The sequence below is a fragment of the Trichoplax adhaerens genome, genomic scaffold, assembly GCF_000150275.1.
Source record: "Trichoplax adhaerens TRIADscaffold_2 genomic scaffold, whole genome shotgun sequence".
Classification (NCBI taxonomy): Eukaryota; Metazoa; Placozoa; class Uniplacotomia; order Trichoplacea; family Trichoplacidae; genus Trichoplax; species Trichoplax adhaerens.
In genome coordinates, this window is record NW_002060944.1 from 7964937 (window position 1) to 7982800 (window position 17864).

At 34.9% G+C, this 17864-nt stretch overlaps 3 protein-coding genes across 3 annotated transcripts; 1 reads left to right on the forward strand and 2 right to left on the reverse strand.

The window, feature by feature from the left end:
* Positions 1–374: 374 nt before the first annotated feature.
* On the reverse strand, positions 375–938 carry TRIADDRAFT_21020 (uncharacterized protein; the record flags this gene model as incomplete). The annotated part of the gene is made up of 3 exons (XM_002110102.1): positions 375–584; positions 666–794; positions 879–938. Coding segments are annotated over 3 exons (399 nt in total), but the record flags the coding sequence as incomplete, so codon positions are not given.
* A 3072-nt stretch (positions 939–4010) lies between these two features.
* On the forward strand, positions 4011–11501 carry TRIADDRAFT_53804 (uncharacterized protein; the record flags this gene model as incomplete). The annotated part of the gene is made up of 26 exons (XM_002109572.1): positions 4011–4635; positions 4951–5230; positions 5350–5857; positions 5987–6094; positions 6196–6316; positions 6405–6529; positions 6621–6699; positions 6840–6904; positions 7080–7187; positions 7476–7558; positions 7626–7833; positions 7929–8012; positions 8120–8221; positions 8351–8452; positions 8521–8666; positions 8747–8923; positions 9003–9083; positions 9175–9293; positions 9376–9548; positions 9661–9804; positions 9896–9997; positions 10087–10155; positions 10253–10450; positions 10784–10870; positions 10948–11126; positions 11423–11501. 26 exons carry the CDS (start codon positions 4011–4013, stop codon positions 11499–11501), a joined length of 4152 nt encoding a protein of 1383 aa, XP_002109608.1.
* A 2132-nt stretch (positions 11502–13633) lies between these two features.
* TRIADDRAFT_53805 (uncharacterized protein) lies at positions 13634–15013 on the reverse strand (the record flags this gene model as incomplete). Its single annotated transcript, XM_002110103.1, has 2 exons — positions 13634–14012; positions 14442–15013. The coding sequence occupies 2 exons, from the start codon at positions 15011–15013 to the stop codon at positions 13634–13636; spliced, it is 951 nt and encodes a 316-aa protein (XP_002110139.1).
* Positions 15014–17864: the final 2851 nt, after the last annotated feature.

Here is a 17864-nt window from a genome sequence, read left to right on the forward strand (position 1 = left end):
TGAAATTTTTCTAATATTTAGAATTGTAAGATAATAACGTTATAAAATTGACTTGTCTAGTAGATTTATAAGTAATAAAATAGATGTAAACCTTTAATTCGGCATCCATTCTGTACTTTTCTTCATAGTATAACCTATATGTGTTAAGTTTATAATTGGCTTTCAACAATTTTACTTAATTTTTCTAATATTATGATTCAGTTAAATTACCGTGATTTTGTTAAAGGTTTGTACAATTCGTAAAATAATTGCTCTAGAGTCTCCTCTGCATCTCGCTGTGCCTCTAATAGTAAATTATATCGATCTTCGCAGTCTTTTACTTCCGTATTAGTAACCATAACCTAGAATGTAAATTATTTAAATTATTCATGCTATTAAATAGTAGTATATGAACTTTTAGCGATGTATGTAGAAATAACCTTGTTATTAGCATGGTTGACCATATCTTGCCAGGCTCCATCAAAGCTAGACTCTGACCTATTAAGTAAGTTTTCTTCAGCTACTGCAATCATCTCGCGAGCTGCTTCATGTACGGTTGATGCCGTTTCATAGGCTAGTGATGCTTTTTCGAATTCATGCTGTAGCTGAGAACGAAATAATTATTTTGATGAGGTATTGAATCACTTTTTTATCTAATTAAAATGATTAAATTTTTTGGCAAATACCGCATTTGCTCTTTCTGCTGTTTCATAATAGGGCCTTGATTTTGCAATGCAGCTACCTAATTCTTGTGCTAGTTCAGTTAACTTCTTCGTACCTTCTTTAAGGGATTTTTCGAAATCACTTCTTGCATTCTATTGCAATAAACAAATTGTCTTCGTAACGTAAATGGCATTTGATATATTTAATGATCAAAAAGATGTAAACATTAGTCTCACATCCAATATTTTCTCATGTCGATTTATCTCCGAAGCTAAAGCATTCAGCTTTTCTAGTTCTTGCTAAAGAATCGAGTAATGAATTAAAAATTATATTGATGTTATAACACTTGAAAATGAGACTTTTCTGCTTATATTGTACTCCATTTTACCGTTATATAATAAATAAAAAATACAATATTTTATCCGAGATAGCTGAAGTAGAATTCCTGACGATAAAAGCGCCGGTAGCTATCCTACGTTTACAAATTACGCTATAGATGGTATGAATCAATGTATACATATGGTATCTTGCATAAATAGAACAGATGTACACGATAGCGTTTTGAAGATTGTACAATAAAATGCTCCATAATAGGATACTGAAACCAGGAAAAGAATACAAGAACTCTCCAGGATCACATTCACTAGCATACATTTGCAAATATCAGTTTATGTAGTAAAGATAACATCTTAGCAGTATTTAATAATAATAGTTTAATTTCCTTCTTCCAGGGCGATATTGGATGCCTATACTCCGATATGACAGTGATTATGATCACTAGTGTCTTCGATCTTATATTTATCCGGCCGTTAACAAGACAAAATAGGAGTATATGAATAATAGGATGATTTAAAAAAGCTAATTTTTATTTAGCCAAAATAGGTTGCTAAACAAAATATCATTCCGTAGAAATCTCAATTGCCTCGCTAGGCTTGGAGACTTTTAGTACTACCTGACGCAATCTAGAATGAGTGCGATACATCCTACTTTAAAATCATCCTTTTAAGTACTGTTTTAGGTTTAAAACTTTTTAGTTCTTTAACAATTATCTCGATTATTATTGCCTCGTTGAACTTGCGGACTTTTAGTAATACCTAACGTAGTCTAGAATGAATGAGATCCATCCCATTTTAAGACATTCTTATAAAGTATAGTAATAGGTTTTAAAAATATTTAGTTCTTTAACAATTATCTTAATCTTTATCAGATAATACGTATATTAGTGTATACTTATACTTATAGATAAAACAAAGATATTTGAAATTAGTTTTTCAGACTGGTTTACAGCTACTTAGATGAGTTCCAATGTACTCAGATAGTAGTTACCGTAATTCTAGGATCTAATTCTTCATTAAGCTCTTCATCCAAATCCATCATTCATGAAGGCCATGGAAGAATAATGACCAATTTGTATAGTGAGAAAAACTTTATCTGAACATATGGGCCGAAAAAATGTAAATTTTATGATTCATCATTTTAATAAAATTATTATGATGAAAATACCCCTAACTATCCTATAGAGTAGACTGAATAAAGAATACAGTATACAATACCGTCGAAATAGAGTATGTAAATAAATGAATTGGCCATTATAATGGATACTATAGGAGATTTTCGATGGGCTGAAGGATTGGAATGCGCAGGTACTCATTCGATCAGAGAAAGATACTGCCTTAAGCCTAGGGCACAGAGTAATGCTCATCACCATGAGACAATATGGTGGCAAACTATTGACTGAGATATAAACTATTTACGAGTGTTTGGTAGTACTGCTACATTAGTCATATATAAGCGTGAGATTGCACGATTTCTTAATTTTTTTCAAGATATGTCAATATATGTCTAATGCATCAGTAGGACAGCTTAACCGAAGTGTATAAAATAAATAATTTATGCAAAATAGTTAGGGCTAATGTACATTAGAGACCCTCTATGAAGCGGATGTTAGAATCCCGGTTATCCCTCTTTTCCTATTCTGAATAAATATACTCTTCTTTCTTTATAATTTGCGTGCTACACTATCGATGGACTCACAACTACCACCTCCATCCATGAAGGTACCTACTGAAGTGAATGCCGATATGTCAGAGCTAATAACCTCGACGGCGACAACATCACAGTACACTGTACACTGTATAGAATTTTTTTTTCAGATCAGTGTATATTTTTATGGTTTATTTTATTATAAAACCCGTAAAAGTTGATATGGGTTTGATCAAGTTTTGATCATATTATTTGTTTTTTTTTTAAACTGGATTGAATATCTACACCCTGTATATATATTATTTGTAGTTAAACTATTGATTATATTGATTATTTGTATATGGCATATACATTTTTTAATTATAATTAACACTTACCAGGGCAATCATCACTGCGCATGCACAAACACTATGACAGCATATCTACTACAGTACTTGACTATGAAGTATCGATGTTTTCTTGGAGTAACCTTTTAATGTCAAGACTTTGGCAGTTCTAACATCGAAGAGGACTTTCAAATGGAGAGTTACACATATAATAGCAAATCTTTGGTTGTAATCCTTTTCAGTTTTGATTCTATAGCAGCCCAAGTCTTCCCATGCCGTCCTGAGGTTTGCATGAATTGCTACACAATTGTGCTGTTGTGGCAACTGCGCATGATCGTTAACCTCAGCTCGACATGTAACAACATGTACCCATGCTGAGACTACAGTGTACAGTACATTGCAGCGTGCACGAGGGACTGTAAGAGTACAATAGTACTGTATCAATGTGCAATAGTCGACCATCAGAATATTTCAGCTATACACGACTGAATATAGGATAAATTGCGCTGTCTAGTACATCATACAGCAATTCGCTACAGTACATTGGCTACTGGATGACGCTAATGCTGTATCCAAGGCATCCTAGCAATGAACTGCACGTCATTTGATTAGCCCCGGCAAAATCAATATTAAAATAGCGCTGCAAAACTTTAAATCGTAGCAAAGTAGACGACTAACGCTTTGGAACTGCATGCAATAGCATTGATTGTATCTGAATTGCACTGGCCAGTGGAAATCGTGGAAAGGAACGCTACTTCTAGAGTCATTATTGGCTAAGAGCTGATTTTAACGTCGCATACTTTTAGAGATCCAGGTCTTGCAGTTCATTCATTTACTGACAACGGATGGTGAAAATAAATTAAGTTGAACTGGCGATCGTTGTGAAAGAAGAATATAATTGGATGAATGCTTCATTTTAGGTGAATTAAATATTGTCAAATCCTATTGATATAAAGATAGACGACTCTAGGCTCGGTAGAATTGTTGAGCGAAATGAAACGAAAAAATTCAACCGTACGTAAAATTTTACCTGAGCAACAACAGCAATTATCTTGGAACATGGCCAGCCTTGCCAATGGTGTTGCTGATGATGATGACATGGATGATCTACCGCATAATTCGGATAGTTCAGCCACAACGGCAAAGAAACAAAAGGTGGTATCGGATGATAATTCTAACGATGAGATCGATCAATTCTCTATCCATTTGCATGTAAATATTTCTAAGGTAGAGACTGTTGCACGTACTTTCGAAATTGGCCAGTTTAAAGCTCAGATTACATTAGATAGTACTTTCGACCTCCAAGCTATTGACGCTATGATCTTATCATTTGGCCAATGCAATGATAATGGCTTGGCAACTATCCAACTCAATGATAATTATGAAAGAAAGCTACTATGTTCTATCCATCTACCTACACATGTACTCAATGCTATGGATATCCTAGTCAATAAATACCGAAATAAAAATGGCAATGCTGCTTCGTTATACTTGCACGCCATGGAAACAGACAAACAATTTGTTAACCTTACTCTATCCCTATTTCTGGAAAGTCCAGCGTTCGCTAGACTCCCAGGGCCAAGTGCATCCATTGCCAATACTGGTGCTAGTCATCTTATACAAAATGTACCCGTTATCATACGACATTTCTTGGGCGGTCAGTTGAATAGTGAAGACTTTGAAGGTAACAGTAACTCATACTGAACATATTGATTACGTACAAATAACTATAACTGTGGATATACTGGTTGATTTCCTTTTAACATTACGTCCTGCTGGTTACTGTATACGTATAAAATAAATGGAATATCTATCCAACAACATTTTATGGCAACTAGTAGAGTATTATGCACATGATACTTCGCGTGAATGTGTTGTAATGACAGTGAATTTTAAATTTCTAGAGAGGGATAAATGCCGTAATAAGCAATGCTTTAAGGATTGATACGACTAGATTAGCTTGGGTAAAAATGAAATTGACTTATTTTATTATCAATAGTTTCCCGAATACCAGGTACAGCTGCAGATGCAGATGAAATCTACCGTAAAATTAAATCATCTCCATATGCTATGAAATCGGATATCGATGATCGAACCCATTTGCAGCATCAAAATTTACTGCCAACTTTGAGACCGTATCAGGCTAGAGCTGTTCAGTGGATGTTAAATAGAGAAAGATCATCAACATCGGCACAAGATCGATCGATAATCCACTCATTGTGGAGGGAATTAAAATCAATTGATGGAAAACAATTTTATTTTAATCCGTATTCTTCTCGGTAAAGCTCTAATTACTGTTGATAGGACTGCTTATACCCTTTTGCAGTTTTACATATTATCAAGTTATCTATTATAACCAGACTTAATAATATTATTAACCTTTCATCAATTTCTTAAGAATAACTATATCCAGATTTAATATTGCCCCTTTACCACCTGGTGGGATTTTAGCTGATGAAATGGGCCTAGGAAAAACGGTAGAAGTTTTGGCTTGCGTACTATTGAATGAAAGACCAACTAATATACTAGAGAACTCGACATCGACAGATGTTAGTGGTAATAATTTAGCTGCAAAGAGTTGCGATGATGTATGTGAGCGATCAGATGTAGCCTATCAGTATGACTGCAGTGACTCGAAAGATGCGGATAAAGTTGATGAAGGAAAAAATACTTCTACGCTACGTAAACGAATACACAGTCAACTGAAAGATAGTATAACTAGACCAAGTAATGGTAATTCATGCAAACTTACTTGTATTTGTGGTGGCTTAAATGAAGATGAAGACAGTGAGCAGCCGAAAACCGCGCAATGTCAAATTTGTTCGATATGGCAACATCCAAAGTGTGTTAGACCCGACTTTGATTATTGTTCAGAATATATTTGCCCGCATTGTATTGTTAGAAAGGTACAATAATGCCACATTTCTGCCATAATTAAATATAATTTAATCTAGCGGCAATCCATTTATCAGGCGCTAGCTCAATTCTTGCTCAAGTGAAAATTTTATTTAAAAATTTGTTAATAATATTATTAGCCTACTATCGCATCCGGAGCTACGTTGATAATATCTCCATCATCGATTGCTTACCAATGGAAAGAAGAAATAATGAGACATATCGATAAAGCTGGCTTTAAAGCAATGGTAAATATGGGTATATATCCTCATTCAATCGTATAGTTTACTGATATTGAAGATAATTAGTTACAAGTACTAAACCGAAATGAATTATTTTCTTCTTACAGATATATAAAGGTGTTGCCAAGGAAGGATTTATTAATCCTTCTGTTTTAGCAAACTATGATATTATCATAACTACATATGAAACTCTCCAGCAAGATATCTATCATATTGCCGACAACCACGGTTATTATTGCATACATTACACAAAGCTTAATTATCTCCCGTAGGTAATGAAATTATGTCATATACTAACCCTTATATTTATTAATAGGCAATGTTCAAAAACAACTGCGTTTCACTAGGCGATATTTAGCCTTGCCTAGCCCTCTACCATGCATAAATTGGTGGCGGATATGTTTGGACGAAGCCCAAATGGTAGAAAATGTAACCGCAAGGGTGAGTCCTTATGCATTCGAATAGGATTTTTCAAGCGTCTTGCATTTTTTTGAGTGTTTCTTTAAAAAATTGAAATTTTATTGTTTAATAGGCTGCAGAAATGGTTCTTAAATTGCAGTGTATCCATCGCTGGTGTGTGACGGGCACACCGGTTCAGAGGGGAATTGAAGGTAACCATATGCAATCTTATTTGATACACAGTATAATTAAATGAAATTATTATTAGGATTTTAAAGTATTATACGAAATCCGTATCAAGATGAATGCCAAACTGATGTGTTAATATTTAAAAAATTATTCATTTTTATAGATTTGTATGGCCTTGCACTTTTTCTTGGGTTGGATCCAATTCACGAAAGGGTATGGTGGCGAAAGGTTATATATGAAAATTATATTTATGGAAACTTGCAGCCATTAGTTGATGCATTTGCTTCAATTTTTTGGAGATCTGTAAAATCTGAAATCGTAGACGAGGTTAACGATTTTTGAATTGATATTTCAGTAAAAGATTAAAATTCTACATCTAGTAGTAATACCGAATGTTTCATAGATCCAGCTCCCGGAACAGTCCAGTTCAATGAATTGGCTGAAGTTATCACCAATTGAATCGCATTTTTACCAGAGACAACACGAAGAATGTTCGACCGATGCCCTTAAGGTAGGTGTTTCTCTGAGTAGTGAATTTCGCACTGTACGAAGTACATTTTAAGCTTTCGTACGTCATAAATGTTTTCATATATTTTATGTTATTGGAAAACCTCAAATTTCTTCAACTCTGGATATTAGGTTATGAATCGAATTGAACAAAAGTCTGAAATATCAATTAGTAGCCTGGATAAAGTTACATTTCAAAAAGTATATTCGATATAAATTTAGAATAAGAAAGAAATGGCGTTGTTAAATCAAATTTTGTACTGCATCACCTAATTTCCCTTTCAAAAATTAGATGCTGAACCCTCTGCTACGACTACGCCAAGCTTGTTGCCACCCACAAGCTGTTACTAGTAGTGGGATATCTCTAAATCGAGGGTAAAGTGTTAGCATTTGTTTGTTCATTTACAATTGCATAGTGTTAAGATCAATTCACTTTCAACAGACGTTTAACGATGGATCAGATTCTGGAAAGTATGATTAAAAAGTCAAAGACTGAATGCGAAGAAGCCCAAAGACAAATCATTTTCGCGCTTAATGGTATTACAAATATTCTTAAAAATACCGATTCTGTCGTTTGTTACGGCTTCGTCTGTAATGCTATTTATATTCATGTTTTAGGTCTGGCAGGTGTTCATGTTATGAAGGAAGAAGTCAGTGCATTTTCGGAGTTTTGTTTTCTTCTTTCAGTTTTTTAAGTATATTATGCTAACATACTTTAAGTACCCTATGTTTTATATTATGATAGTTAGTAGAGGCAGTGGATCGGTATAGGGAAGCCATTGCTGCATGGGAAGAATATAAAGATAGGCTCCATACAGACAGCATACAGGTATTCTCATTTGTTCATATATAAAAAGTTTTGAAAGCTGTAAAATCTTTCGTACTACCATCCTTGTTATGGAAACGTTAAGATCTACTTTAATGATTACATTTTAGAAAATTCACACTCTGCATAATCTGAATGATATCTTGAAGAATCATCCTGAGATAGCACAAGATTGTGGTAGGACGATACGAGAGAGCCGTCTAGACCATGAGGTACGCTATACTGATAGGTCATGCTATTTATTATTCTAATATATAAGCATAATTCTGCTATGTGAAATATAATTCTTTAAATTGCCTTCTTGCCTTTCTTGGACTGACATGTAACGGAAAATTACAAAGGTGGAACAACTAAAGCTTTCATATTTAATTAAATTTAAAACTGCTACTGTTAACTCTCGTGAAATTCTTCAACAAAGTAAACAAGCAATATCGGAATTAAAGGTAAAAATTTTATACTGTTGTTATCAAAGGAAAATTTGATCCAAATATGATTTATTTTAACGATATAGTCTCAGCTGGATGAAATTTGGTACCTTCAACTACTGGAAAAATTTGAAGTACTTGGTCTTGAAAATCAATTAATAACCAGACTACAGCAACGTTTATCGACTCAATTAACGCAAATGTATCTTAATTCTACTGAAATGGCTGGAAGGTTGTCAATCTGTACGCTTTTATAATTAGTAATAAGACGAACTTTAATGAATAAATATCATCTTACTATCTAAATTTTAGCTTTACAAATATTACTGGGCTGAAATATGTTGCGACTATGCAACTGGATGCAATAACAGAATCTCGTGAAGCACTATTAAAATTGATATATTCCATTGATCAAGAGAATTTTCAACTTTTGGTATCTTCGGCGGCAGATTGTCACTTAAGACCCTCGAAACTTCAAAGGCGTAAAAAGTACTTAGAGGATCTATTATATACCTATCAATTTAAAGTTACTATAGGTTTTAATGGAGTGTTTTGAATTTTACTATAGGTGTAAGATATGTGAAGCCAATCGCTATTTTGAAGAATATGAATCTCACCTATTTTTATTACAAAGGCGTAGTAAAGAGAAGTACGGCTCCAATAAGTTATTGTAGCTTTTCACTTTCTATGTATAAAATGATTTAATAAATTGTAATTGTACATTATTATACTGTTTATAGATCCTCCAATTTACAGGAAAATTTGAATCGGATGATGACGACGAAGCAATTGGTTTCAAGAGCCGATAGTGAAATAGAAAGGACTCTGAAAGCTATTGTAGCTTTTGCAAAATCTTATGGTTGGGAATTTTTAAAATTATAGAAAAAAGTTGCTGAGTATGAATTTGTTTATATACCTGCCATTCATGCCTTAATAAATAGTGAATTATAAAGATGATGATGATGATGATGATGGCGGATTGAATGCAAGCCAATCAGAAATGCATACGGAAAGGTTTGAGGGAATATCTGATGACGAACACCAAATTCGTGAGATGATTAGATCTGGTCGTCATTTTCTGTCATTGCTGGACACCTACAAGAAAGAATTTAATGTAAGATTTGAAAATTTTATCAGTAACATTAGAATTTAGGTTCTTAGTTGGTAGTTTATGCTGAAGGGCTATACGCATACAATCTGTAAATGATATTTACCATTTCCTGTAGCATATTAGAGCATTATGGATGTCTATAGATGATCATATCGCTGCGTTAGACGAACTTGAAATGGCAAAAACTCGGCTCCGTAAGCAATGCCCAGGTGAAGAAGTCCCGGATTCTGCTCAAACTTATATTATTCCTCCTGGCCTAGTAAGTCACAATCTGCAATGTACTGATATTGTGGTATCTGTAACTTGAGGTATTGGCATTGATTTGCTTTTCAATAATCATGATTTCCAAGGTTGAACAAACTAGATTTCGATTTTTATCGGATTTATCACTTGGAAAGATAGAATTAAAGAAAAAACTAGGCCAGCTATCTTATTTAGAGAATTTATCTAAGGTTATACTTGATTCCTGCAATAAAATAGATAAATGATTTGACCTGCTTTCTCACTTTTAATATTCTGTATGCCCTACCTTCTAAATTAGGCGCGCAACTTCAGCAGTCATGAAAATGAAGATTCATGTCCAATTTGTGTACGAAAGCTTGGAAAAGAGGTTAGTATTCGTTTGATCTCTTTTTAATATACTTGTTTGTTTGTTACTCTTTGTAAATAAATGTCTAATTTAACTGATATAATCTTGTAAATATTAGTGGACAGTATTGGGCTGTGGTCATTGTTATTGCTACGATTGTACCGATGTCATGATAAAAAAGTGTGCACAAAATGATATGAGACAACAAAGTGTAAAGTGCCCGTTATGCCGCATAAAAACTGCAGTTCCTGAAATATCCTATGCTAGTTTGGATGATGCAGCATCTACTTCGGAGGCTTCAGATATTAAAGTTGAAGTAAGATCCCTTATCTCTTATGATATAACTTGTTTATAGTTACCAAAACTTATAATGTAAATTTTTACTGCTGTTAGCCTGTATTTGAAGTGTTTGCATTGACTTTCAGGGGAGTCATTCTACAAAAATCGAAGCTGTGGCTAGGAAGTTATTATCTTTTCTAAGAAAAGATGACCAGACCAAGTTTCTAATCTTTTCTAGTGTAATTTATTTGATAATTTTGCTACTGTATACTGTAATATTATGACATTCATTTGTTTAAGATTGCTACCATAGAAGTGCTAGTATGACTACTAACTTTTTACTATCACATTCCTGTTACTATGCATATAGTGGACGGTGGTCCTAAATTTAATTTCTCAAGCTTTGACTGACAATAAAATTAATCACATTAACGCTAAAAGTGGGCAAAATTTTCAAGTGAGTAGGATCGTTCTTGTAATTATGCATATACTTCCTGAGCCTTAAATGTTGACCAGGGTTACTATTTTCATCAGGACTCTATTACGAAATTTAAATATGATACCAGCATACCAGTATTATTATTACCATTAAAATCGGGAGCTAATGGATTGAATTTAATTGAAGCAACTCACGTTATTTTGATTGAACCGGTTTTAAATCCTGCCCAAGAACTACAAGCAATAGGAAGAGTTCATAGAATTGGTCAAACTAAGTAAGTTGTGTATTTGGCCGATATGGTGCTACAGTAAAGCTCCTGCCTTACAGTGTAAAAAATTCATTCATTTTTGGGATATATAGATAATCAATTGTTTATCTCTACAGATCAACTGAGGTACATCGATTTATAATAAAAGGTACTGTGGAGGAAAGAATTATGGATATGAGCCAGTCAAAGAAAGTGAAGAAATCGTCTCGGTAATACATAACTGTTTAACTAATGAGACGAAACAGTATTTTATAAAAATGTAATCTGGCTAATGCATACACTTACGTTATTTTTTAAAATAGGAAAAGAGGCAAGGACGAAGTCCCGATAACAATCGATGAATATAAATCGTTATTTTTAAAGAGCGATGAGTTGCTATAATTTGTTTAAACTATTGGAAAGCTCTCTAGTTTCATATATCGAATTTTCTCTAAGCGACAAAGATAAAGTCTCATATTTGGTAGGACCCGTTTTAGTTCACAATACTTTAAAAAGTAATTTGTATTAAGGAATTGTTGGGACAGTTGGAATAACTTTTGTATATAATAAGACGGTAAAAAGTTTTAATATCGTAGTTTACCAATGCTTTATTACCTGAAAATTTCAGAATTTGGTCTGTCTACCAATTTTATTTTCGTTTGATTCTAATTACAATAAGGTACAAATTAAAAAAAATATGAAATACTTCGTTTGTTGTAATATGAAATGTTCCTTATTATATGGCAGACGGTGTCTTCTATTCTAAGCTACCAAGGACGCGAGTGGGTAATCTTTAGTATACATTGGGTTAGGACTTGAACATTTTATGATTTTTCATTCATCGTTATAATTATAAACGAAATTACCACACGGTTATCGGGAGGGGTAGCATAACATGCTACAACTATCTGCATTACAGTGGTAATACTCACTGTTTTTAATAGACTTGATTACTGAGATACGCTGAAACTTGTACCCATAAAATCAATCAATAATCGTGAATGATAATAACTGTTTGATGTTCATCTACAGTAGATTCTACACGTTACCCGCCCTATAACTGTAAACCCAAGTTACTGGGCCAATAGCGCAATTAGCATATCGTATAGTATCAAATAGTCACTACAACTTGAAAATACAGCATCATTTTTCCTCACCTAATAGTGAGAACGCTTGTCACTTTAATAAGAATCAATAGTAACGATAAAACCGTAATAAAATTATATGCTTAGGACTGTCTCGTAGATATGGAATGGTATATCGGATTTGTAGTGTACATTTGTCGTAATATTTTATACAATGACTTACTTAACAACAGTGTGAATTTTTACGCTTAAATCGCATTGCTGTAACTTACAAAGGTATGCTGAGAAGTTACATTTAATGAGCGCCAATTTAGATAAATTGTATTCTAACTTCTAAATAAATATTAATCCTCTTTAATTAGCTACTAGGAATTGAGCTGCGGATAAAGATACTGTAATGTTATCGCGCTAAATAGTCAGGGACTTGAGGATAAAAATGACTTTCCAAAATGAAAAAAATTGATTTAAAGGAATCAATTTTTATTCATTTTTGAAGACGATTTCTATCGAAAAGTCCCTGCAATAGTGTAGATTGAACAAACACCTTTATCATATTGTTACATTTACTCATATATTTTCATCACAGGAAATGCTCATCGTTTTGAAAGTGTTTCATTCACTTCCTTTTGATATCAAGCCTTGCCTGTATTTGTTTAGTAATAGATACTACTTCAATTAAGCGTATGTATGTTTGGACTATTTCCTGAATATGAATCTTTACGTTACTAGAATAGATTACAACTTATCAGAGTATGTTTAATTCAAAAGGAAACGTAGTTACATATACCAGTAGCAATATTATTCTAGTAACCAAATTGATTCCTCAGTATGTATAGTTTAGATTTCAACTTGGATAATTCCATCTCAACCCTTTTACTGTTATAACAAAAATCTTAAATAATTATAAATAATAATTAAATTATTATTATTATTACATCTTTGTCGACTCTTGGTTGATATTGTTTACCCGGTCCAATTAGTAACCTGTAAACATCCTTAAGTAAAACAGGTAGTATGGATATAAAAAGATTGTATAAATACTGCAACTTTTTCACTGGTGATGAGTAAGTAGGTCAATTACTAGTTCAATAAAGGCAATAATACATCAATGATAAAATTATTATACAGTACGAGTTAATGTACATGAGCAGTTACAGACAATATGGATCTGATTTAATCTGCATTCTTTCAAAAATTTTTATCGTCGTAATATGGCTATATACAAAGTTACAGATGTAGTATGTATATTCTATCGCGCTGAATATATCATACAGATAATATGTGGAAGGATTCAATGCTAAAGAGACGATATACCGTACGTCCTAAGGCTTCACACATCGACTTTCATAATCAGCTGTTAGAAAATTGTACGAACGTCTGCCATTTGGCTACCATCATTATCTTTTTTAAATAAGGTAGGGATGAAAATTGTGCCAGTAAAATGCAACATTATGAAACATTGACTCTTCCACTGGTGCCAGCTAACGTTACCATGATTACGACCGTGACAGCAAGAAGGAAAATTACAGCTTTGCCGCTGAAGTGTTCCATGTTGTAGAAGAAAACAATCCACATAAAAGCGATAAATAGCACAAGTAGAGGAATAAACAATTTACTTAGATCCAATTCTTGCGATTCCTCTTGTGGTTGGCTTTGTTCCTGGCTTGCTGATTGTTGTTGCCCTTGGCGAAAACCTCGAACAGCATGGATATTGGAATGATTAGTAATATGATAAGCAGCAAGTGTCCTAATACTGTCGCGTAATTCATATCCACGGTAAATTAAGCGTACAGACGCACCAGCAGCAAGATCTTGCGGGAAAGCTATCCTATATGGAAGAAAGGGTAATTGTTGATTATGATATTCTAGGATAGTGTATGTAATTTTCTAGTTAGAAGGATTTCTGAGCCTTAAAAAGTACTGTAATCAATGCAGTTGGACACATTCCAACTACTCAGTACAAGGGTCCATGCAGCTAATTTCTCATATTTTATTGAGCACAGCCTAGCTAAGTATAGTTACGTACTAGTACATGCAATTTGAAGTTATCAATTCCATCCGATAATATTTTTAAGAGACAAGGCTAGGTTGAAAGATAGCTAGCTTTTTGGAGTTATCAACTGTTTTTTTTTCTTTTGATGAATTAGACTGAAAGTAATGCAAGTACTGATGGCAAAGACTATGAATGAGAAGGTTACAGAGAAATAGCTAGGTTCATTCATAGCATCCTTGTCCAACTATTCAAATTAATACTCACTCTTTCAACTCGCCAACAGTTGCCATTGGATTAGCAGACACTACTTTCCTGCTCTGGTCTAACATGACAATGGTTAAAGTCCAAGTTTGATTGGGATCATTTTGTTGTGTCTGATTATTATTAGAACGACTTCTGAGCGATGTATCAGGCTGCGTTGAATAGCTAGCAGCAGGCGTTGTTGTACTCGTATTGGGAGTTTGATGAATTTGTGATGGATGAGTTTGTGTATCACGATTGTTGAACAAGTTGGTATGATAGGTATCACCAGTAGAAGGAGTAGATGGTTGATCATGGAGATTAGATTGCATAGGATGATCTGTAGACTGAGTATTTTGCTGCCTTTGCGAATGATTCGCAGGGATACGGATTAAATCATCCGTGGATTGATTTGGGTCCACTTCATCGCTATTCCATTGGCTATTTTGACCAGTCATTGTAGCTTGAGGAATTGGCAGTGTAATGCGATGATTATTGGATGATTTGACAGCCCACAAAATGACCGCAGCGCAGAACAAGGCGACAGTGCCTATGGATAACAGGACTTCATCATCAATGCCTTCGATGACCGCCATATTGGAGAAGTTGCTAAAGAATCTGCAGTCAGTCAATGACGTCACCGTGCAGGGTGTCGAAGCTTACCGGTGGCTCATGGATCGCTAGATGCCCTGTGGTGAGACGATAACAGTGTACTGTACAGTACTGTACAGCAGCTTTACTTCATTTTTGTACTGTAGAATACAGTATAACATGTTCAAGATGGTGCCGAGTCAACTACGGAATACATGTAGAACGGAAAGCGGATGCGCACTTGAGCTCCTCGCGGATTGCACCTGCGTATTTCTTTCATGCCGCAACAGTGGGCTAACTATGGAACATGATACTGTACTGTACATACACTCAGTGTACACTGTACAGTAGCTTTGCTTCATGCTTGTACAGTACTGTACAGTAGAATGTAAAGTCAAGATGGTGCCGACTGCCGAGTCAGCTACGGAATGGAATGGAACGCGGATGCGCACTTGAGCTCCTCGCCGACTGCACCTGCGTATTTCTTTTCATTCAGCCAAAGTGGGCAAACTATGGAGCATGATACAATACTGTACACAGTGTACAGTACAGTACATTACAGTATTCAAGGTGGCTGTACAGTACTGTATTAAGAGTATGCTCGTTGCTGCTCATTCTACGCTTGACCAAGTTGTTCATCTCCATTTTTCGTCCAGCTTTGGAAAGAGTCTATTGGCTATCATCAAGACGGTGATGCCCACTGAAATACTGTGATAGCTCTACTGTGTCCCCAAAATCGCTTAAGGAGTTGTTATGAAAGGAAAAGAACCTGAGAAAAATGTGTCCAACCTTTCCTAGCTCGAATAGGGTACACAGTACTGTACAGTATGATACACTTTATTACGCCAAGGGGCACAGTATACAGTAGGCTGTTGACGAGTTGGGCAACCATGGGTTGATACACGGACTATAATAGTACTGTACCGTACCGTGCCAATTGCTCAGGACCAGTACAGTGCCCCACTTGCTCATGCTCATAATTGATATACGGACCGTAATAGTACTGTACCGTACCGTGCCAACAGCCCAGGACCAGTACAGTGCCCCATTTGCTCATGCTCATAAGGACATTTTTAAAAGGCATACTGTAGGCTGTTGACGAGTTGGGCTACCATAGGTTGATATACGGACCGTAATAGTACTGTACCGTACCGTGCCAATAGCTCACGACCAGTACAGTGCCCCATTTGCTCATGCTCATTAGGACATTTTAAAAGGGAAAGGACTGGAGAAGAAAGAAAGCCGCGGATGCCATGACGATAATGGCGAATGGAGTCAATAGGCATTTGTTTAAGCCCAGTACAAGCAGTATGGAATGGGAAAAATAAAAAAGTCCTGCAGGCATTTTGTATTGAAACTGTCATTATCGAGTATTATACCCTTGTGTATCCATCTAATCAACGTTCATAATAGGACATTGATTTTCTCTTGATTGGATTGCCTATTCAGCCAGGACAACGATCTGACGGAGTTAGCAAATCGATTCCATTCCATTTCTATCTTGGGCCATCGTAGCGACGAGGAGACCAGTGGCAGTCGTTCAAGCCATTCTTCAAGAGTCAATTGCTACCTTCAAGGCTTTACTTGACCGACAATTTAATTTAATTTGTTATCCTATCGTATTAAGTCAACCCTTCTACTTGAAAAGTGAAAAGAAATCGATTCAGCCAGAAAATTTCAATTCATACGTTGGCGTCGTTGAATGTCCAATATTTGGATATCTCTCCTATATCCCCCCCCCCCCGTCTTTCGTCATTAGGATTGCATTTTTCCACGCTTTGCTGACATCTTTATCCACAACTCTATTTTAGACACTTTAACCATTCCATAAACTACCTCCATTGTTGGCCTTATAAGCGACATTCTACAGTTCCAGCATGTTATCGGTAAGAACGAAACTACCATTTCCACTTGCTCGTGCCATTGACTGTCGATGCATAAATAGGAATAGTTGATGGGAAAATTTTTTATTTTCCTGTTATTTTAATGACGGGGGCGATATCGTCAATGGACTGTAACTAAATTCGATACCAATGACTCTGTAGATGGGAGAAAATGAGAGATTGATTGATTGATGATATTGATAGTATAGTTATTATTATATTTCAATGATATTCAAAATGCGACTCTACTTGCCCTTGAGAATTCCATTCTCACTAGCAGCAATGACAGTAACATGATGGTAGTTGCAATATCTTTTTATCCTGATGAAGGTTTTGCCTTTTATTCGATATGAAAAGTATAAATACCAGAGAGTGATGGTACGACTGTCATGGATTGATTATAAATGTAAGAAAAAAGAATATTTCAACCTTTACTAAATCATTATAATTCGTACAACTTTGACTTTGCTCCTCAATAACAGTTTGAGTGCAATAAATAAGAACAATCCAGCTTGACCATGGTATGAATCAATAGACACCAACTACAGTATATTGCTAACTTTGATTTATAATTATCACAACTTAGACGCTGTGTTATAGTCATGACCGATTGAAAACTTCAAGTTGTCCGAAAAATTATCGTCATCATCTTTCCATAGCTTTTATACTCTTTTGAAGAGAATCGCAGCTTGACTAGTCCGATTGCAATATACTGTGTGCTGTAAATACTCTACTTTTTCATCGACGAGAAATTGAATTTCCTTTTTCTCACGTTTTCACTTTTTTTTGATTTTTATTTACTATCCGTTGAGTAGCTACCATCAGTATAGGATGTAATCTCCCATCAGTAATGTACAATAAATTAAATCGTTGCTACTATTTACTTTTACTGCGCATACTAGCTATCGATCCAAAACAACATTCCTTCTGAACTCATTAATTTCTCTTTCCTCTATTTTGGGGGCACTTTTCT